General features: G+C 39.6%; 1 protein-coding gene across 2 annotated transcripts in view; it reads right to left on the reverse strand.

Annotated features, from left to right (window-relative positions):
• The window catches only part of agps (alkylglycerone phosphate synthase), a 136,848-nt gene that overhangs the window by 45,968 nt on the left and 67,260 nt on the right, over positions 1-23,620 (reverse strand). For both annotated transcript variants that reach the window (XM_080198912.1, XM_080198913.1), the window contains exons 8-10: positions 14,001-14,081; positions 4,744-4,869; positions 3,424-3,532 (exon numbers count right to left, since the gene is read on the reverse strand). In XM_080198912.1, the coding sequence (XP_080055038.1) occupies positions 3,424-3,532; positions 4,744-4,869; positions 14,001-14,081 (316 nt within the window). The remainder of the gene's footprint in view (positions 1-3,423; positions 3,533-4,743; positions 4,870-14,000; positions 14,082-23,620) is intronic.

Here is a 23,620-nt window from a genome sequence, read left to right on the forward strand (position 1 = left end):
AAGTTTAGAATGGGCTGAATCTGGCCAGATGTTGGGATGATTAATTAGCGTTACTGGCGTTAATTATTGTCAGGTTGAATTGTTGCTAACTGGCCAGATGACAGTTTACTGTGGATTTCCATTCTCCCGAGAGCAACTGGAATTTATTGAAAACAAGTTCATTCCCTCTCACTCATTGTCACATTGAATCATATCGTGTTGCTGGATACTGTCAATGTGACCATGAAAGCATTGTCAATTGCCAGGAAAAACCCAACTTGTTCACTAACGCCCTTTAGGGAAGGAAATCAGCCCTTCATACCTGGTCTGGCCTATATGTGAATCCAAACCCACAGTAATATAGTTCAATCTTAACTGCCCACTGAAATGGCCTAACAAGTCTCTCATTTGTGCCACTCACTCGAGAGCAGCAGCGTTTCAAGATGACAGTGCACCACCTTCTATAGGGCAATTAGGGATGGGCAATAAATGCTGACCAGCCAGAATGGCTTCCTATACAGTGCCATGGTCAGTTCACTCATGCACCCTACTGTCCCCACTCCCAACCAGACAAGTTGCAAGAACCTTGAATCTGCTGGACAATTGCAAGGGCCGATGTTCCTCCACGTTTACCTTATGGATCCCCTTACTTGCCTCATGCGCAGTCACACCCTCCTGTCCCTGATCACAGACCAAATCAGATGACTCAACCCTAAAGGATATGACTGTTTTCTGTAAAAAAATGTCCAGGTAACAATCCCCCTCCCTGATGTGTTGCAGTGTAGTCTCCAGTTCAATGATTCTGAGCTGACGTTCACACAGCTGCACACAGATGTTTTTGCCTTGAAATACACAAGTGCCCATGAGCTCCTACATTCCGCAGACACTACACATCATCTATTCTGCCATCTCGATTGTATTTATTCAATTATTTTACTGATTAAATTTTAACATCTCTGGTCCTGTATATGCTTCTACTTACCTCATTGAAATTCCCTAGTTGGAAGGCAAGCAGGAAATACTCACCAGCCAATCTAATAAGCATTACTACTACTGGTAAATGTTACAACTATGAACAAAATATTACAATTATCAAAATTATTTGAGTTTTGATAAATGAGAAAAATACTTACCAATCAACTCACTCTCTTTTCCCATAAAGCACATCTCGATTTTTCTCAGAATGTGGACAGCCCACTCTGGAGCCACAGATTGGGTAACTCTTTTAGGTGCTGCTGCCTGTCTCCAGATCCTCAAATAAATACAAGGGGGGCATATCCCTCCTTAAATAAGGATATCAAACTGCATGTAGTACTCTAGGTGCATACCCTGTAGTGTAGCAAGACTTCCCTATTTTCATTCTTAACACTCATGCAATAAAGGACAATTTTGATTCGACATGCTTGCATCAGTGTACTAACTTATTGTGTTTCATATACGAAGGCACCCATATCTTTCTCTACTGTAGCAGTGTGTAGTCTAAATTTAAATAATATTTTGCTTTACTATTCTCCCTGCCAAGTGTATAATCTCACATTTTCTACACTACACTCCTCTGCCAGATTTCTGCCAACTAACTTATCTAATTTGGAATTTCAGTGTCCTCCTCACAACTGTTATCAAATTTGACTGCAACACACTTGTGTCCCTTCATCCTAGTCATTAATATAAATTATAAATAATTGAGGCCCCATCTCTGATCCCTGTGGCATTCCACTCAGATTGCTAACCTCAAAATGTCCCATTTATCCAGATGTTTGGGCAGAATTTTAAAGCCTCACTCATCCCGAAACCATAAAATCCCACCTGAGGTCAGTGGAGGTTTCCATTGTCCACCACTCGTCCACAGCAATTCCTGTGGCAAGCAGGGTGGTAAAATTCCAGCCTATGTTTTCTGCTAGTGCGTCAATTCTCTATCAACACTAATATAAAACAAAACCATAAAGTCTTTCTCGTGCAGCAACCTTTTTACGCAGCACTTTATCAAATGCATATTGGTAATCCAAATACCGACACCTATTGATTTCCTTTTGTCGACCCGGAAGTCCAATACGTCTGTATTACTACTTCAATGTCATGAAACTGTGTTGATTCTGCTTAATTGTATTGATTTTCTAACTGTCATGGATCTCCTTGATGAGAGATTCTAACATTTTCCTACGACAGATGTTAGATCCATGGTTTCTTGCTTTCTGTCTCTAATTTCTTGAATATAAGTGTTACATTTTAAATTTTCCAATCAGCTGTGACCTTTTCAGAATCTAGTAAGTTTTGGAAGATAATATCAATGCATTCACCATCTCTGCTGCCACTGCCTTTAAAACGTAGGATGCAGGCCATCAGGTGCAGTGGACTTGTCAACCTTTAGTCCTCAGTCTTTATTAATTGGCCTTGTACTCATTCTCTTGGGATAATGCTTTGTGTTAAGATCTTCCCTCTCTCCTGCCCGATTTTCTACTTTTATTGGGTTACAATTGTCATCTTTTATGAAGACAAATACAAAACACTTGTTCACAGTCTCTGCCATTCCCTAATTTTCCTTTATTAATTCCCTAGTCTTATCCTCTAACGAAGTAATGTTTATTACAGCTATTATCTTGCTTTTTATGAACTTGAGGAAGCTCTTTCTATCCATTCTTGTATTTCTTGTTGGTTTATTTTCAAACTGTTTTCTCCCAATTTTGTTTGGTCATCCTTTTGTGGTTCAAAAATGTTCAATCTTTAGGCCTACGACTGTTCTTTGCAATATCGCATGCCTTTTCTCTCAATTTGATTCCTGGTAACCACACAGCCTCATAAGATGGAATTAACACCTGTAGGGGAAAGACGGGCCTCTACAATGAGATTGAAGCTGGAAGATTCTGATAGATCCTACTCCACCCACTACTGCGGTGTCTTCGTTGGTGTGCTCCATCCCAAATTCGATATGCGGACTCAGGTGTTTTTCCCAACTCCTGCCTAGCACATTGATCCAGATGTGTTCAGGAATCAAGTACAGAAAGCAAGGAGAAAGGAGGAACTGATCACGTTCTCCTATGCATTCAGGAAAAGTCCAAAATTGGATTTTACATTTTTTCCCTAAATCGGACAGAAGATGACACTGAAGATGTTCAAAATAACACATTATGCTAAATGCTTTCCATGCTGCCCAAACACAGCTATTATCAAAATTAACAGAAACAGAATTATGCTGTTATCTAAACTGTCAGCAATGTGCAAAAGTTAGACCAAATTTTAAAAACTATTTATCATGCAGAAGACACTCTCAAATCACTTGTTACAGAATTTTACTACACAAAACAGGCCATTCAGCCCAACAAATCTACATCACTGTTTATGCCTCAATGAACTCATCACACCTGTTAACATATTCTTCAATTCCTTTCACTCACTCATTTAATTTTCCCATATTGAAACTTGCACAGGGTAAAACTAAAATGGTACCTTCAGATCCCATAATGAAGTGGTAAATATCAGGGCCAGTTGACATTCTTGGACCTTGACAACTTTTCTCTACTATGCCCCTTGGTGTAACCATTTTTATATGCACAACCTGTTAACACAGTGAAAGCCACAAATTATTTGCTATGATCCACTTCATGAAAACATTGTGAAGTTAAATATGATATTCAGTGATGACTGAAAAGGAAAACAGGTTATTAAAATGTTTCATCTTGTAATTACTGGGCCAAATACAAGAGTGCCAAATTTCAAATAATCACAACCAGTTATACCATCGACAAAAATGCTGCTGATTAATTGGTAAGTTGATTCTAATTGACTGAGGCATAGCCATGGATAAAGCAATTGGGAGCTCTTAATTCAAAAAGTGCAAGGCTTGAACATTTTTCTGTTTTGTTCAGAGTGGATCCTGTGTATGAATGTAGGTTACTTGTAGCAAATGTAAGTGAGCCACATTATGAGCTCAACCGATTATCTTAAATTGAGTGTTAGTGTAGTTATTAGCACATTCAGGATTATTTAATAAGTATGGTCCAATAGTGGAATCACATCTGACAGCAGACATTTTGTTCTGGGTTTTTCAAGTGCGGAATGGTTGAATACAGTCTGTACTTTTCCTATTACAAAAAGCTGTTGTTTTTTCCTTAGCAACGCCTCAGCCAGATTCACCAACAGATCAGCGTCCCTTTTCTCACATAGTACAAGTTGTTGCAATCATTTGAAATTTGGCATTCTTGCCTTTGTCTTGATGAGTGCCCTATGAAAAGCCTCAGCAACTCATCTCACTTTTTGAGCAATATTCAAATTCTGTACCATCAAGCAACTATTCAGTAATTTTTCAGGGTCATATTTTATTTCAATTTATTGACATGGGCATTTACAATAGTATAATCCAAATGGTACTTTAATTATTCCCTGACCAATTTGAATTTTAGGACAGAATGTGCAGATATCAAGTCAGTTTTAGATTTGTTTCAGATCTACAACTTCATAAAGATCAGACACGGAACAGCCATCATTATTCCTCCAAGTCATACAGCATCCTAACCAAGATACCTGTCCCAATGTTTTCATCATCGCTGAATCAAAATGCTGCTATTTGATGCTAAATTCACTGTGGGAATATCAACATAAAGTCTGAACTGGTTCAGGGCAGCAACCCAACATAGCCATGTCTGGACAAATGGAGATGAGCAATCAATGCTACACCTGGATAACAAATTAAAATATTAAAGTTCTGCTTGATTACACTTGATTGTAGCCAATCAAATTCAATGTAATTACACAGTTTCAAATACTCACCAGATCTTCAATGTTACCGTAGATATTTTTTTTCATGCCGGATGCCCTCGTCGCTACCCAGCCTCCAAGGCTGCTGAACTCCATTGAATCTGGTTCATGTCCTGTGCAGTAGCCATGTTCACTGAGCTTCAACAAGAGGAGTGTGTTGGGTTTGCAAAAATAAGAGCAATGGAACGTTACAACAATCTGTGTTTCCTTGAAGCAGCTTTTACATATAGTCCATAAACAGCACACTAGCCTTCACTGTTTGTAGAAGTCAATTAAACAGTCCAGCAAATCTGTTATATACAAATTGGCAATGATTATTATTCAAATGTTTATTTTTTAAATTCAGCCTTTACATTAATTCCTTTAATTGAAATTCAGTTTTTTCAACTGAAAAGGGTTCAAAATTCATCATTAGCTATTACAGGAGAGTTTTTAAGCTGTAAAAATGGTTGCCATTTCCAACAAAATGTCAGATCCAATTCAAACATGAAAACTGCTAAAAGGGAGATATATTGCCAAAACTTTTCATCTTACACTCATCAGGACAAATGACAGAATGGCAAATTTCAAACGACCAATCACAACAATTTATACCACATGAGAAAAGGGTGCCAACTGAAACAAGTCTACTCTGGTGGAGATGCTGCCACGGTAAAGCAATGGGGAAATCAATGGCTTCCTATGTTTCTAGGCAATTCAAAAAAAGATGCAAGACTTGTGGAAATTTGAAGTGTGGTATTCTTGTGTTTGTCCTGACTGCTAGACAAAAAGTTTCTCTTTTCAACAATATTTAAGTTCAAATAATAAAATGTCACAAAGCTACTGTTTTCAGAACAGAATCAACAGCTTTGAGAATTAACTTAAGAATTATGAGTAAATTCAACAATTGCGATATTGCACTGCTTTTTGTACTAAAATTAAAACTGAACAATTAAAGATAACGATTACCACAGCATAATAACCACAAAGTTACTGCCAATTAAAGCAATTTGCTGATAAAAATGGGGACAAAAAATTCTTTTCAATAAGGTTCTCTCATCATACAATTTAAATTTATAGACTCCTCCTACAATTCATTCTTATCTAGCGTCAGTGTGGATTATACACACATGTACAAACCCAAGATTTTCCCATTGGCAATATTATTTTTCCCAAGAGTTATAAATAACATAAAACAAATTCTACACAAGTCTGATCAGATAACTAATAGGCATGGAAATTTTGCACAGTTATTCCACATGGATATTCAAAACTGAATCCAGAGCATTAAGAACATAAGAACTAGGAGCAAGAGTAGCATTTGGCCCCTCGAGCCTGCTCCACTATTCAGTATGATCACGGCTGATCTTTCCATGCACTCAGCTCCACTTACCCACTCGCTCATCATAACCCTTAATTCCTATACTATTTAAAAATCTATTTTTGCCTTCAAAACATGCAATGAGGTAACCTCAACTGCTTCACTGGGCAGGGAATTTCACAGATAAATAGATTAAAGTTAAATAAATGTAACTACAAGGGTACGATGACAGAGTTGGCCAAGTCAAATAGGAAAATAGGTTTAAAGGAAAGATGACTATTACTTACGGGGCGAAAAACTGCAGCAGGCGACGGTGCAGAGGGACCTTGGGGTCCTTGTGCATGAGTCGCAAAAACCCAGCCTGCAGGTGCAGCAGGTGGTCAGGAAGGCAAATGGGATGCTGGCCTTCATAGCGAAGGGGATTGAATATAAAAGTAGGGAGGTCTTGCTGCAGCTGTATAGGGCATTGGTGAGGCTGCAGCTGGAGTACTGTGTGCAGTTTTGGGCGCCGCACCTGCGCAAAGATATTTTGGCCTTGGAGGGAGTGCAGAGGAGGTTTACTAGGCTGATACCGGAGTTGAGGGGGTTGAGCTATGAGGAGAGGCTGAATAAACTAGGCTTGTACTCGGAGTTTAGAAGAATGAGGGGAGATCTCATTGAGACGTATAAGATGATGAATGGGATGGATAGGATAGAGGTGGAGAGACTCTTCCCGCTCAAAAAAGACAGTAGGACTAGGGGGCACAGCCTCAAGATAAAGGGGGGGCGTTTTAGAACGGAGTTGAGGAGGAACTTCTTCACTCAAAGGGTGGTGAATCTCTGGAATTCTCTACCCGTTGAAGTGGTGGAGGCTGCCTCGCTAAATATTTTCAAGAAGCGGGTTGATGGGTTTTTGATAAGAGAGGGGATTAAGGATTATGGGGAGAGGGCCGGAAAGTGGAACTGAGCCACGACAGATCAGCCATGATCTTATTGAATGGCGGGGCAGGCTCGAAGGGCCAGATGGCCTACTCCTGCTCCTATTTCTTATGTTCTTATGTTCTTATGATTTAAGGAGATATTGCATAACTCAAAGATACATTCCACTGAGAAATGAAGATTCTACAACAACGATGCACCCTCAATGGCTAACTAAGGAAGTTAAGATTGAAATCGAATTGAAAGAAGAGATGTACAATGCTGCAAAGGTTAGTGGTAGACCAGAAGACTGGGAAAATTTTAGCAACCAGCAAAGAACGACAACAAAAATTATAAAGAAATTGAAGAAAGAAAATTAAGGAGAAATATTAAAAAAAAGAGTGAAAGCTTCAACGGGTATATATAAAAAGAGAACAAACAATGAAGTAATCACAGGAAACAAGAAAATTACAAAAATTTTGAACAAGCATTTTCTGTCTTCACAGAAGAAAACACTAGAAGTATCCCAAGGAAATTAAGAGGCAAAAGAGATGGAGGAACTTAAAACAATCACAGTCACTAGAAAAAAAAGCAGTAGGAAAACTAATGCCACTAAAGGTTGGCAAGTCCTCTGGACATGATACTCTGCATCCTAGGGTTTTAAAAGAAATTACTGTAGAGATTGTGAAAACATCAGATGTATTCTTCCAAAATTCTCTAGATTCTGGAAAGGTCTGAGTGGATTGAAAAATTAAAAATGTAACACCTTTATTCAAGGAGGGAGACAGAAAGCAGGAAATTATAGGCCAGTTAGCCTAACATCTGTCATTGGGAAAATGCTAAAATCCTGTATGGAAATAATAACAGGATACTTTGGAAACTTAATGTGATCAGGCGGGGCCAATGTGATTTTGTGAAAGGGAAGTGGTGTTTGACAAATATAATAGTTCTTTGAGGATGTAAAAAGCAGGGTGGATAAAGAGTTACCAGTAGATGTGGTGTATTTGATTTCCAAAAGGCATTCTATTAGATGCCACATAAAAGGTTACTGTTAAAGAAAGAAGTTTGTGTTGGGGGTGATATATTGACATAACTAGGTAGGCTAACTAACAGGAAACACGCGATTGGGATAAGTGGGTCACCAGGTCAATTCCCAGGATGGCGCGGTTGTCTTTTGAGGAAAGATTGAACAGATTGGTCCTATGCTCCTTGGAGTTTAGAGACATCAGAGGTGATTTTGGCAAAGCACAAGATTCTAAGGTGGTTTGACAGGGTGTATACTATGAGGATATTTCTCTTCAGGGGGAGTCTAGAACTTGAGGGTCTAGTGTAAAAATAAGGGGTCATCCAACTAAGACAGAGGAGAAGGAAGAATTTCTTCTCTCAGAGGGTTGGTAATCTTTGGAATTCTTTTCCACAGGAAAACAGAGGAATTTGGATCATTGAATACATTCAGCCTGAGTCAGACAGATTTTGATAGAACAAGAGAGTCAAGGATTATGGGGAGCTGGCAGGAAAGTATAGTTAAGGCCACAATCAGATTAGCTGTGAGCTAAATGGCGGAGAAGCTTGATAATGCAAATTGGCCAAATTCTGTATTGATTCCTCACGACTTTATTTCAGATCTGACCAGGCTTTTGAAATTATCAAAATTTAAGCAGATTAAAATGTGTTTTCATATTTTCTATGTCAAGTGATCTGTTCATAATAGTTGAAATCCATCAATTTTATAAAGAAAATCTGCTTACCATATGATGGATTTACAGTAGCAATATTACCCTCACTTGCAGAGTTTGTTTAGTTTTTGTTGTCTACAGTAACCAATAGCAAACTTCATAAGTTTTTTTCATAGAATCCCTACAGCGCAGAAGGGGGACATTCAGCCCAATGAATCCGCACTGACTCACATCCAGGTGTACCCTATAACCCCATGTGTTTACTCTGCTAATTCCTCAAACCTATATATCTTGGGACACTAAGGGGCAATTTAGCATGGCCAATCCACATTATCTGCACATCTTTGCACGTGCAAAGAAACCGGAGCATCCAGAGGAGAAACACACAAACACGGGGAGAATGTGCAAACTCCACACAGTCACCCAAGGCTGGAATCAAACTCAGATCCCTAGCACTATGTGGCTAACCATGATGCCACCATGCTGCTCCTACACTTAACTGAATCACAGTTTAAAAACTGAAATACATCAGCTCCGTTACAATAGCTGAAATGTTCAAGACAAGAAAATCTAACTATTACAGATGCTACTGGATCAGGAGTTTGGCTAATTTTTAGTTGAAAATACTGAGGACCTAATCAGAAAATGCTGGCGTCACAGGTGAGAAATTGTTGAAACACTGCTCTTGGATACACGTATACTACAACCCTAAATGGATTTCTGAAAAGTTCTTAGTACAAGACATTAATACTGATGTGGGTGGGGGACCAAGGTATATGCTCTCACTGGAATAACGGACAAAATTCCAGAATTCTATTCAAAAAAATGATGAGTTTACATAATACAGCTATAGTTTAAACCAGCACAACAGCAGATTACCATCCATAAATATTTACACATGTTCCGAGATACACATCACTGTTGGCTGTAACTAATAGAAGTCACCGAACAGCAAAAATCCAAAAAGAGCTATGCTGCAAAAACATGTGGTTAAGCCAAATGTATATGACTATCATGTTTAACTAAATTACATTAGCAGTATCACATTGCATGAAAATACTACGGTAATGTGTGCTTTGATCGGTAAAATGTCACAAACTACTTCCAGATTAAAAATTTATAAGAAAGTAGCACTTAGAATTCTTTTGCATATTACATTTTGCAAGCAGGATAGATTTGTGTCATGGCAATTGGCAGAAAACATTTGTAAACTGCCTGCAGTAAAACCTCTTAAGTGATATATCTTGGAACCATCTGGCAGGAAAAACACTGATCCTTTATGAAACGCATCAACGTCTACTTGAGATGCAGCACAAGTATTCTGGCACATCGGCTGATTACTAATTCCTAATTTTCAGAATTTACTTTGTTATTCCATCTGCTCAACACCAGAGTCTAATCACCTGAGAAATTAAAAGGAACATTTGGGCATTTTCTCAAACATAGTTAAAAATGCTGAGACCTTGCTTATGTTTATATTCTGGAAGTGCGGTATTACACAAAAATACTGATTTACAATCCACTCAGTACTAAACATGCTCTGCAATATATACAAGTATTTCCCGTGCCTTTACAAATAGAATTTTGCATTGCTCGAATTTCCATGATAAATGAGTCAACTGTGGTCTTAGTTAACAGCAAATATCACCCTAAAACAAAATTAATCAGGCACCCAATTAAAACCCAAGTTCAAAATGCTCAGTTTGATGAATCCAAATATCGTGTCCTCTTTTATTAAGCAGGATAAGAGAAGCTAACACTACAACTAAGACTCAACCATAACAATAAAATTAACAAAGTTAGTGCAGTGATTTTCTTAATTCCATGAAATTTCAGATAGAGGGCTAACTTCAGAATTACCTTTCATTATCCCAGCATTTTCCAGAATTAAATGTCATAATTCAATTTTTTAAACTACAGAAAACTGGACTTTAATATAGGATGGCTATTATTTACAAATTTAACATTTAAAATGCAAAACTGTCTCAAAATTTGATGGCACAACACCCATGAATGATGCTTTGAGCCTGAAGATATATTTAATCAATGGAACACAAGCTTATGCCCATTCTAACTGTTGTACTTAAACTTGGCCACAGAGTGGCACTACAGTAATGCATTTTTATCAAGAAGGGTAGAGGCTTGACAAAGACAAGTCTGGTGTTCTGACAAATCCATAAGAACTTTTTTGCATGTTCCTCCCATGTTTTGAATCAAGCAACTTGCCAGCCCATTCAGTTCCTGTTAAATGAATGCTTCATCTGTGCATCTCTTTTGCTCAAATGTCTTCTCTGGCCACTGGACTGTTCTGCCTAGCACTGTTGGTTGTTCAGCTACCCTTCCAGGTAGCTTAGTGTCTGCCCATTTCACCAGCCTTGTAGAAATCCTACGCTGTCACTATTACACTGCCTCAATCAGAGGGGAAAACAGTCGTCCATGCTGCTTTGCCTCATCATTGTCAGTTTGTCGACTATTTATCATTTGTTTTTCTTTCTGAAGCATTAAATTTACCATCCCAGACCTTGAATTGCAATTAGTTAACACTATTTGCAAAGCATATTTTGTAGTTTATGGTCTGGAAAGTCAGCATATATTCCCAGTACAAAGAAATTGGGTGGAAGTACTCACCACAGGAACACAAAAGGACAATAGCAAATAGAGTCAAAGAATCAAAGAGGTTTGCAGCATGGAAATGGGCCCTTCAGCCCAACTTGTCCATGCTGCCCTTTTTTTTTAAAACCCCTAAGCTAATCCCAATTGCCTGCATTTGGCCCATATCCCTCAATATCCATTGTACCTACGTAACTATCTAAATGCTTTTTAAAAGATAAAATTGTACCTGCCCCTACTACTGCCTCTGGCAACTTGTTCCAGACACCCAGCACTCTGTGTGAAAAGACTGCTCTTCTGGACACTTTTGTATCTCTCCCCTCTCACTTTAAACCTGTGTCCTCTAATTATAGACTGCCCTACCTTTGGGAAAAGATACTGACTATCTACCTTGTCTATGCCCCTCATTATTTTATAGACCTCTAATAGGTCACCGCTCAGGCTCCTACCCTCCAGACAAAAAAGTCCCGGTCTATTCAGCCTCTCCTTATAACTCAATCCATCAAGTCCAGGGAGCATCCCAGTAAATTTTTTTGCACTCTTTCTAGTTTAACAATATCCTTTCTTTAATAGGGTGACTAGAATTGCACACAGTATTCCAAGTATGGCCTTACCAATGTCTTGTACAACTTCAACAAGACGTCCCAACTCCTGTATTCAATGTTCTGACCGACGAAACCAAGCATGCCAAATGCCTTCTTCACCACTCTGTCCACCTGTGACTCCACTTTCAAGGAGCTATGAACATGCACTCCTAGCTCTCTTTGTTCTGTAACCTCTCCCCAACGTCCTACCATTAAGTCCTACCCTGGTTCAATCTACCAAAATGCATCACCTCGCATTTGTCCAAATTAAACTCCATCTGCCATTCTTCAGTCCGCTGGCCCAATTGATCAAGATTCCATTGCAATTGAAGATAACTTTCTTCACTGTCCAGTATGCTACAATATTGGTGTCATCTGCAAACTTACTAACCATGCCCCCCATATTCTCATCCAAATCATTTATATTAATGACAAATAACAGTGAGCCCAGCACTCATCCCTGAGGCACAGTGTGCTCACAGGCCTCCAGTTTGAAAAACAACTTACAACCACCCTCTGGCTTCTGTTAAGGACCATTTAGATACCTCATCCTGATCCTGTGAGAACTTTATGCAACAACCTACCATGTGGTACCTTGTCAAAGGCCTTGCTAAAATCCATGTAGACATCATCAACTGCACTGCCCTCATTTAGCTTCTTGGTTACCTCTTCAAAAAACTCAAGCAAATTTGAGAGACATGATTTTCCACTCACAAAGCCATGCTGACTGTCCCTAATCAGTCCTTGATCTCTAAATGCCTGTAGACCCTGTCTCTCAAAATACTTTCCAACAACCACCACAGGTGTGAGGCTCACTGGCCTGTATTTCCCTTTTCTCCGCAGCCCTTTTCAAACAAAGATGCAACATTCGCCATCTTCCAATCTTCAAACACCCACCTGTGGCTATCGATGACTCAAATATCTCTGCTAGGGGGCCCACTATTTCCTCCCTAGCCTCTCACAATGTCCTGGGGTACACTTCATCAGGTCCCAGGGATTTATCTACCTTGATGTGATTTAAGACTTCCAGCACCACCTCCTCTGTAATATGTATACTCCTCAAGACATCACTATTTATTTCCCCAAGTTCCCTAACATCCATGCTTTCCTCAAAAGTAAATACTGATGAGAAATATTCATTTAGGATCTCACCCATCTCTTGTGAATCCATACATAGATGACCTTGCTGATCCTCAAGAGGCCCTACTCTCTCTCTTGTTACTTTTTTGCCCGTTATGTATTCGTAGAAGCTTTTTGGATTCTCCTGTGCCTTATTTATCAAAACAATTTTGAGTTCCCTTTTTGCCCTCCTGATTTCTCTCTTAATTCTACTCCATACCCACTATACTTTAAGGGATTCACTTAATCCCAGCTTCTATGCATGTCATGTGCCTCTTTCTTCTTCTTGACCAGGGCCTCAATACCCCAAGTCATCCAGGGCTCCCAAATTCTGCCAGCCTTGCGCTTCAAGAGGAATGTGTTTACCCTGAACTCTGGTTAACGCATTTTTGAAAGCATGCCACTTATCAGACCTTTCACTGCCTTCCCACAGACTCCCCCAATTAACTTTTGAACGTTCCTGCCTGATACCATCAAAATTGGCCTTGCCCCAATTTAGAATTTTAACTTTTGGGACAGTCCTATCATTCTCCATAGCTATCTTAAAACTAACAGAATTTTGGTCACTGGTCCCAAAGTGATCCCTCACTAACACTTCTGTCATCTGTCCTTTATTTCCCAAGAGGAGGTCAAGTTTTGCCCTCTCTCTAGTCGGGACATCCACACAGTGAATGAGAAATTCCTCCCAAATACACTCAACAAATTTCTCTCCATCCAACCCTCTAATACTATGGCTGTCCCAGACAATGTTGGGAAAATTAAAATCTCTGACTATTACCACCCTATTTTTCTTGGAGCTTTGTGTAATCTCTATACATATTTGCTCCTCAATTTCCTGCTGACTATTTGGAGGCCTATAGTACAACCCTAACAAAGTAATTTCCCCCTTCTTATTTCTCAGTTCTAGCCACATAGGCTCAGTTTGTTAAATGTAAGATACTTTGAGAAAAAAAAAATGCAGTTACCCAAAATTAAACCTCTTCAGCTTAACTGTAAAAAGTCACCCATTTGCAAAGTCAGCTTTGCTAAATTTCACTTCTCATTCCCTAAGGGTTGTCAAACACTGAACAGAGCCAATCTTACCTGTCTTTCAAGATCTTGTCCAGTAATGCCAGCCTCCACATGAGCTGTCAAATTCTTTTCATCAATCCACAATATTCGATTCTGTTTTTGTGAAAAATTAGAAAATACTTCTTTCAGTCCATTAACACTTTTAAAATTAATGTTCAAAATATTTCACAAGTTGCTCCTTGTATTTGAATCATCTAATATCAATATTTACAATGCACAACACCCTCCAGTACCTTACCCTAATTATTCATTCTTAAGCATCTGCAGAGAGACTGAGAGCTCGGAGGGGGCACATCACGGCCAGATTCAATTCTTTCCCCATCCGCAATCCAAACAAACACTTCCAGCAAGGATCAATAGATAAAACAAACAATCAAGAATAGGAACTAATCATTAATTCAGGGGCACCTAGGCAATACTACACTTGATTGAGGTTAGTTGACTCAACACAGACCACAAATCATTATGATAGGGGGCTAAGCCACTGAAGGCAATGTCTTACAGCAGCGACATTACACATATTAAACTTCAGATGTCTACAGGTTTAAACACTTTTTTATAAAACAGATGATGAGAAGCAATTCAGTTGACCAGCATCGACTGATGTCGCCAACAGACTGTGGTCCCTTCCACTCTGTAATCAGGATGTCTGTATGCAAGGCGAGTGCATTGCCTTATCTTCGATGACTTTTCCTAATTTTAAAATGAAATCCAGCAGCAGGCTTTTCCGATTTTAAAAATAAGGAAAGTTAATTAACACATGCTTTCTCCAGGTGTTCCGACTGTGACATCTCAACCACTCCTGTGATTCATACTATCTCTCACACAAAAATTATATTCAGGTGAAGCTAAAACTGTAACTTTTAAAATAGAATTTATAACAGTCTATGTCAACACAGGTCTGATATCTTTTTAGTTGAGTTAATACTCCTGTTGGCGTAGTGACCTTTGAGGGAAAAGGACTCATGAAGCTCCAAGCTCTTGTGGATGAATAGCCAGAAAATTGGTTCTCAGCTTGACTTGGAAACTGGATCAATTACAGTATTTGGGTTGCATTAGAGGACTTTTCAGCTATAATAGCTCACTATTTTTTGGTACTCCAGATGTTACTCTGCTGGATTTGCTTAGCTCAGGTTATTTTAAACCGCAGTTCCTAAAAGTCTGTTTCAGTCACATGACTGAAGGATTGGTACAATGACAGTTGACAATGGTTATTCACTCTCATATCTGCCCCAACTAGTGTAAATATTTTCCTTTGCTCCAAACGGCATTCAGAGACCAGAAATACCACAGTCCTCATTTGATTTAGTGATGTGATGTGTAAATTTCACAGGTGGCTGCGAAGTACCCTAATTCAGATCCAAGTCGAGCTATCTTTCAGCCACAGAATAAAATCATGGGACCGTAGCCAGTATAGGTTATAGTCATTTTAAAATATTTTGTAGCTGCTTTCACAAGGTATGGTCTTATAGTCCGTAGTATCCAATATCTTCATGCTTCTCCTGAGCATGGCACTGATACGCAACAGCAACACAGCAAAAATAGATTAATGCCATTCGTGCAACTTCATCGCATTTCAAGAAGTAATCCTAAAGTGAGAACATATTAAATCACCTCCCTTTAAAAGGTTGTGTGACATCATGATATCATATCAGCTGAGCTGTCCCTATAGGAGTCCTTCCAGTAGCATACATCATAAAGTATCTTCAGACTCTGATCAGAAGCCATTGTTGTGCTTACACACACACCCATATTGCATCTGCCCATACATACATGGTTTGCCCACTGGGACATCAACAAAACGCATCTGCCAGCCGGTGCCAGTACCAGTTTTGCACAGTTAGAGTGCATGTATAGTGATGTCAAAAGCACCATCAAGTGCCACTCACTCACGGTGCACTGAGGGGCACGATGTTTGAAACTTTCCAGCTGCAAACTCCACCAAAACATGAAACTGTTTCAGAAGTGAGTACTTCTAAACATTCATCTACAATTTAGAGTTTTCAGTAAAATACCATGTTACTTGCAAGAGGTTCTAAGGCTCTGGAGCTGGTGTGAATCTGAATTCTTGGCCATAAATTATGTTTCCCCCTACCCTCTAACCATGGGTGTATGTAAACCACACGTTAGTTCCACTGCTGCTCATTCACCGACCATATAGCAGCTTTATCTTCCTATGGTATTGCTGCTGCATTAAAGCAGCTGATGACAGGTTGGACACACACTGGTACTCTGGAGGAGATTTAACAGAATGGAATGATAGCAAACCGCATCAATTTCATCACACTTATCACACCAATTAATTCCCATCTGAAAGCTTTTCCTGGACAGCTTCTCATTGAGCAAATATGGTTATCCTCTGTCAGGTGATGATGCAGGATAATTCTGGCAGGCACACAGCTGTGTTCTGCACTATGTTGAGGAATGAGACGGCTGAGATAATGAATCAGATTGAGTGTGTGTTCATTGCAGGATCCTATCATTTTATCAATTACGTGAGGCAATGAAGAGGGACATCAATGAATCAAATGCATTCAAACAGCATCTCCCAGCTATCATACTGCTTTTGTGACAATTCCATGTTCATCAGTGCAGGAGGGTATCAGCTTTAGATCACCATCCCTGAATGATAAGGATCCAATCCTTGGCTTAATGAGCACTTGGACTAATATAAATGCCTGCCTGCACATCGCTCCACTTCCCTCATCTGAAGTGTCTTCTCAGTAACGTCACACTGGGACAGCAGGACACGTTACAGACCACAACAATGGAAGAAAACAGTGACAACAGTTTCCTTGTGGGTTCCCACCTGAGACGATCATGCAAAGCCTGCCAATTTTCCAGGTTGTCAGCTGATGCCCAACAAATAGCAAAGGCAACTGAAGGGATGTAATCCGGGGAGCATATTCTATGCAATCAGCCTACTCAGGGTCTGGTTTATAACTGATCGATTGGTTTTTAAAGGCAAAAGTATCATTCACGGTTACTGCTCGAGTGAGTGTTGTTTGGCCTGTGGGCATTAGAGCAACATACAGTGTAATTGTAATTCTCCGTAAAAAGTACACAGATACTGATAGAACGTTCGGTATATATGCAGTAAGAGGATCAAAACTAGAGTGAAGGAGAAAATCAAAAAGGGGCCATTTTTGCTTGAGGAAGTCCATATTTCACAGTTCACATTTGCCAGAGTTCGAGTTGGAACAAAAAGATGGTTTAACATCATTAAATGAAATGTGGAAAGTTCCAATTTGTCAAAGCAGCAGAAAACAGAAATCAAATGTAGTGAGCTTTGAATAAGTTTATTGCTCACTACAAAGCCCATGTTGATCTTTATTAAATAATTCACATCCTTTGCTGCAGTCCTCTTTGGTACCGACTGTTTCACCAATTTGATGTCATCTGCAAATTTAGAAATTGTGATTATGATTCCAAAGTCCAAACTTAATGTAAATTATGAACAGCCGTGGTCCCAACACTGATCCCTGTGGATCATTTCTCACCTCCTACCAGTCTGAATAACTACCCTTTAGTTCCAATCTCTGCTTTCCATTTTGAAGGTGGCTAACAATTTTGTCAGCTGACTCCACATTCTCTCATCTTATTCATTAGTCTGTTAAGGGACACCTTAGCAAAGGTGTTTTATAATCCAGATAAATTACATCTAGATAAGAATTACTATACCTTCTATGTTACTTCCTCAAAAAACTTCATTAAGGTTAGACAAGCAAGATTTTTACTGTGTAATTCATGCTGGCTAATAATTATAACTTTCCCTTCTAAATGTTCTTCAATTCTCAGCTTTGGTCACGATTCCATTATTTTTCCTTCCATTTATAAAGGTTAACTGGAATATAATTCCCAGGTCATGTTCTCTCCCCCTTCATAAAAATAGGAATTATTTTAGCTACCCATCAGTCCTCTGGTACTAGATATTTCTCTAACCAATTATTAAAATATGTTTGTGTAGTAACATTACTGCTATATTCTGTGAAGGAAAGGGTATTATTTTAATATTTTAGGGGTTGGTGGTTTGCTGGGAAGCAGGTTTGGGTTCAGTCGTTGTGCCTGTGTCCGTGACTAACTTAGTTAATCTGGGGACTGAGTATCTACAAAGTGAGATCATAGCGGCTAGGCGTGAAAGGCAAACATTTGAAGTGAATATGGTCAAGCTGAATGCTCTATGAGCAAATAAGATATAGAAATTAGGAGGAAAAAAAGGTTTGTTGTGGTGAGTTATTAAACTTCAGAGGGAAGTAAAAAGGAGCTTACAACTTGGAAAAGGCCATAAATAAATATTGCAAGGTTAGTAAATTTTGTTTCACTAAAAGTGGTGACCATAGGAAAACATAAAAGTTGCTTATATTGTGGAAAAGGAGGATAAGGACAATGGGAAAATACAAAAGAGAGACTACACTTAGACAGAGATGAGAGAGCCATGTTGGAAGTGGCCACATAAGATCTCCGGGACAGAACTGCAAGTGAAAAAAGTGAACAGCCTTCAGCCAATCCAGGGAAGTGCCTATTTTTTTCAGACAAAGGAGTTTTGTTTTGAAGTTCTTGACTTTTTGTAGCAGAGGTGGGAGAGAGACAGAAGCTTGTGACATTGTTCCCCTACAATAACAATAGGGTTGTTTTGAAATATTACTGGAATTTTTTTGTAGACTAAATATCTGTAAGAGACTGTTGCCTACAAGGTATTTGAATGCCTAATCAAGAGAAGTCTTTTTGGAGGAACGTTCTGTAAGACCAATTTTAACTGTCTAAATGTAATTTTGAGAGTTTAAGCTTTCTTTTCTTTAATATTAAAAATCTCCAAAATAGTGGAATTTGTGGATCCTGGCTTTAGTACACATAATTTTTTTTGAAAAAACTGTTGAGATAGCTTGTCAAGTTTCCATTTATGATTTGGTTTGCATGCCACTTGCCACCTGCCAGATCACAGCAAATCTCTTAAAATGTGTGATGCAATCCACTTGGACCAAGTTTTTTATCCTCTTTGAGTTTACTTGGTTTATTTAATACATCTGATTTTTATTTTAAATCCATTTACATTATTCGCCTCATCACCCGTCCCATCATTCAATCTCATGTCAACCTGCTCTACCTTCCTGGTAAATACGAAAATATAATCATTTTTCTAGCATTACCAGTGGTATTTATCCTGTTCCCATCATAACGTGGTTCTTGAAAAATGTTTTACTATTTTGTTTAATGTTCCTTAATTTTGTTGTTCCTTTTCCCTTCTGAATTGTTTTTTGACTTCTCTCTCAGTTTCTTGATATTTCATTATGCTATGTTCTTGGTGTCTGCCTCTCAATTGTTTACTTATGCCATGATTCAACAATCAAATTTCACTGGTGTTTAGTTTATTCTTTCCTTCCAGTAGAATATATTTCTTCTGCACTCTGTTGATCAACATTCTAAAGTATTTCCTATAATTGCTCTATATCACTTTTTACTAACATATTTTCAGATTTTATGCATAGCCCCTACAGAGACTACTGCAGAAGGCAGTTACGAGTTAGCCATGGAGTTGGAGTCACAAATGGGCCATACCGGCAGGTTTTCTTCCCTGAAGAACGTCAAACATACCAGTTGAGTTTTTAAAATTCATGATTATTGATGCCAGCTTTTTATTTCTAGACTTTTATTAAAGTTGAACTCAAATTTACAAACTGCAGTTGTAGGAATTGAACTTCCATTTTCTGGTTTATTAATCAAAATCAGTGGATTCTTAATTCTGTAGTAAAACCTAAACACTACAATATATCTAACATCCTTTCAGTGCAGCAGAATAGTAGATCACATAGCTTTGCTGAGCAATGCTTATTCTGCATCTTTGGCACAGTAAGTTCTATGAATCATACTTGAAGGGATAGAAGGCCAGCTGGGTCTTTTAGCCTTAATAGACTGGAACATGTGATAATCATATAGGTTTGTGGGTCTGGGGTTGCAGCAGTGAAGTTTACAGCATGACCTATAAGAAATCTACTAAAGACAAAGTCACACATTATGTATTGAACACAAGATGCAGTGGCAGTAGACCACGCTGCTCAAAGCTTTGCCCACCACTCAACACAATCGTGACTGAACTAACTCCATTTTTCCATCTGCTCCCCAAATCCCTCAAGTCCCCAAGACCCAGAAATCTGTGCCAGCATCAAATGTATTCAGTGAGGAAGTCTTTTCAAAGAAGACATTTCTCTTCATTTCAATACTCAATGATTGGCCCCTTATCCTAAGACCATGCCCCATGTTCTAGATTCCCTGACCAATGAAAACAATCTCTTAGCGTCCACCCAATCAAGCCCCTTTCGAATTTTTTATGTTTCAATGAGATCATCTCTCATGCTTCTAAACTCCAGAGACTGAGGCAGCACTGTGGCAGATTGGTTAGTATTTTTGCTTCATAATGCCAGGACTTTGGTTCAGTTCCAGTTTTGGATCACTAACTGTGCGGCGTTTCCATATTCTTTCCATATCTGCATGGGTTTCCTCCAGGTGCTCCAGTTTCCTCCCATCCTCCAAAAAATGTGTGGGTTGGATTGATTGGCCATGCAGGAGAGGTTTTTTCCAGACCTCACCCCCCCTGCCATCAGTAACCCAAAATCCCTTTGCTATTACACCAAACTCTCCATCCAGATTTGGAAAGGTTTGGCTTAATGGCAAATAGTTTTCCACCTTTGTGACATGGGATCTTTTACGCCAACTGAACAGAGCACAATGGGCCTCTGTTCAATATCTCATCCAAAAGACAGCATCTCTCATCCCTGAAGTGGAACTTGAACCTACAACCTTGCAACTCATAGGTGAAAGTGTTACGACTGAAACATGACATCAGTTGAAAGCTCAACTGAACAATGGGTTTTGAAGGGGCATAATGACTACAGAAATTTGAGGGAAGGGATTGTCTACCTGGTCTGAAAATCCAAATGCTACTTTGTCTTTCCCCTCTCCAAAATGAGATGTTGTGAAGTGCTCATAATTAGTGTATTTAAAATTAAAAACTAAAAAGATTAAAGAGAATCTCCCACAAACTTAGCTCTTTGTTTATGCAATAACTATAATCTCCCCGCTCAGCTTTTCCTGTACTGATGTTTAATGTCTCTGCAATACAGATGAAGGAATGCTGGACACACTTACAGCATAAATTGCAAAGTCTCTATACATTGATTTGCCCTCATGTCACTACTGTTCAATTCAGTGATTAAACATTGCCTGAGCAACTAAGTTATTTAATACATTCCCTACAGAGCAGGAGGTGGCCATTCAGCCCATCAAATCTGCCCCAACTCTCTGAAAGAGCATCTTACCTATCCCTGTAATCCCACATTTAAACTGTTAACGGCCCTAACTTACGCATCTCGGGCAATTTTACCAATGGTAAGTCCACCGAACCTGCACACCGTTGGACTGTGGGAGGAAACCAGAGTACTCAGAGCAAACCCACGCAGACACAGACAGAGCATGCAAACTGCACAAAGACAGTGACCCAAGGCCGGAATTGAACCTGGGACCTTGGTACTGTAAAGCAACAGTGCTCAGTACTGTGCCACCCTGCATGAGCTGTACTGTTGCATGCCCAGTCCTGTTCATATTCTGCCCCCTTGCTGTACTGCTCACTGGCTGCTGCAAACCATCTCACTCTCCCAGTTGTTACTATTTACACTACTGGCAATTTGCACTCAACCACCTTATAGTTACCAATCCTTCTGGGCACCATAATATTTCAGCATTACTGTCTTATACATATTGGTTCCTCACCACCTGGTTAATGGTCACAGGGTGAACTGTATCAGTCTCCCTGGCAGTGGTAATGCCCAGTTATTTCAGGATAAAAGATTTTTTATAATTTTAGTGTTCGTGAATTCAGTGTAACATCAAAATAACATCTCAATTGATGCATGGCAAACATGACAGCTTTCATGTCAGAATTACTGACAAAATTGTAGTGCAGGAAGTTGCACAGTTTGGGAACAGGTTTTCAGTCTGGGAAACAATATACAACAATGTTTATCCCTGTAAGCAGAGTTTACTGACTGTCTGCCATTTGGATTGTTTCCAACTGGGCTAACATGACACTAATCCAGAAAATATTCTGTATATTTGCTTCAACTTTTCTAAGGGTCTGCTGTATTTTAATAATTTAGATTTCTTCAGATGTTACAGGCAGTTCACCTACGTTGTGCAAGGAGCGCACCCCCTGCAGCTGTGGCATCACCAAATTCAATTTTAAAAACTCACTTCCAATTGCTCCAAAACGAATTAAACACCAAAATGAACCAAAAACGCCAAACAAATTAACATTTTTGGAGTTCCATTCTTTTCAGATATCATCAGCAGAGCTAACATTCAAAATAGTAACACAAAAACTCACGCTAACTTCAATTAAACCCAGGCCTGGTGACACAGTGATTAGCACTGCTGCCTCACAGCACCAGGGACCTGGGTTCAATTCCCAGCTTGGGTAACTGTGTGGAGTTTGCGTGTGTTTCCTCCAGGTGCTCCAGTTTCCTTCCACAGTCAAAAAGACGTGCCCATTTGGTGCACTGACCCAAACAGGCGCCAAAATGTGGCGATCTGGGGAGTTTCACAGTAACTTCATTGAAGTGTTAATGTAAGCCTTACTTGTGACTAATAAACTTTAACTTTAGGGAGCAAACAAGGATTACACAGATCTCCAAAAGCATGAAGTTAGTGATCATTTCAGATGAACATTGCAGAAACTAAAAATTAACAGGGCCACGAGTGCTTGTGATCTTCATGTGGCAGATGCAGATATCATCCACACATTCTCCATTTTCACTTTGCTGGTCACCATCATTCTACAACTAAATAAAACATTTGTAAATACACAAGTTATGCTGCAATAAGCTTCACATAAGGATACCTCAGGTAGTGGATAGAGGAGAGCCGGTGGATGTGGTCTTTCTGGATTTTCAGAAGGCGTTTGACAAGGTACCTCACAAGAGGTTATTGCAGAAGGTCAGGGGACATGGAGTTGGGGGTAGGGTGTTAGCGTGGATAGAGGATTGGTTGTCAAATAGGAGGCAGAGAGTGGGGGTCAATGGGTGCTATTCGGATTGGCGGTTGGTGACTAGTGGGGTGCCCCAGGGGTCGGTGCTGGGGCCTCAGCTATTTACCATTTATATAGATGATCTGGAGGAGGGAACCGAGTGCAGGGTGTCGAAATTTGCTGATGACACCAAGATTGGGGGAAAGGCAAATTGTGCGGAGGGTGTGGAGAGTCTGCAGAAGGATCTAGATAGGCTGGGCGAATGGGCCAGGAAATGGCAAATGGAATTTAATGTTGGCAAGTGTGAGGTGGTCCACTTTGGTAGGAAGAATGGTAGGAAGGACTATTACTTACGTGGCGAAAAACTGCAGCAGGCGACGGTGCAGAGGGACCTCGGGGTCCTTGTGCATGAGTCGCAAAAACCCAGCTTGCAGGTGCAGCAGGTGGTCAGGAAGGCAAATGGGATGCTGGCCTTCATAGCGAGGGGGATTGAATATAAAAGTAGGGAGGTCTTGCTGCAGCTGTATAGGGCATTGGTGAGGCCGCAGCTGGAGTACTGTGTGCAGTTTTGGGCGCCACACCTGTGCAAGGATATTTTGGCCCTGGAGGGAGTGCA

The sequence above is a fragment of the Carcharhinus amblyrhynchos genome, chromosome 11 (assembly GCF_965287045.1).
Source record: "Carcharhinus amblyrhynchos chromosome 11, sCarAmb.v2.hapA, whole genome shotgun sequence".
NCBI classification, from domain to species: Eukaryota; Metazoa; Chordata; class Chondrichthyes; order Carcharhiniformes; family Carcharhinidae; genus Carcharhinus; species Carcharhinus amblyrhynchos.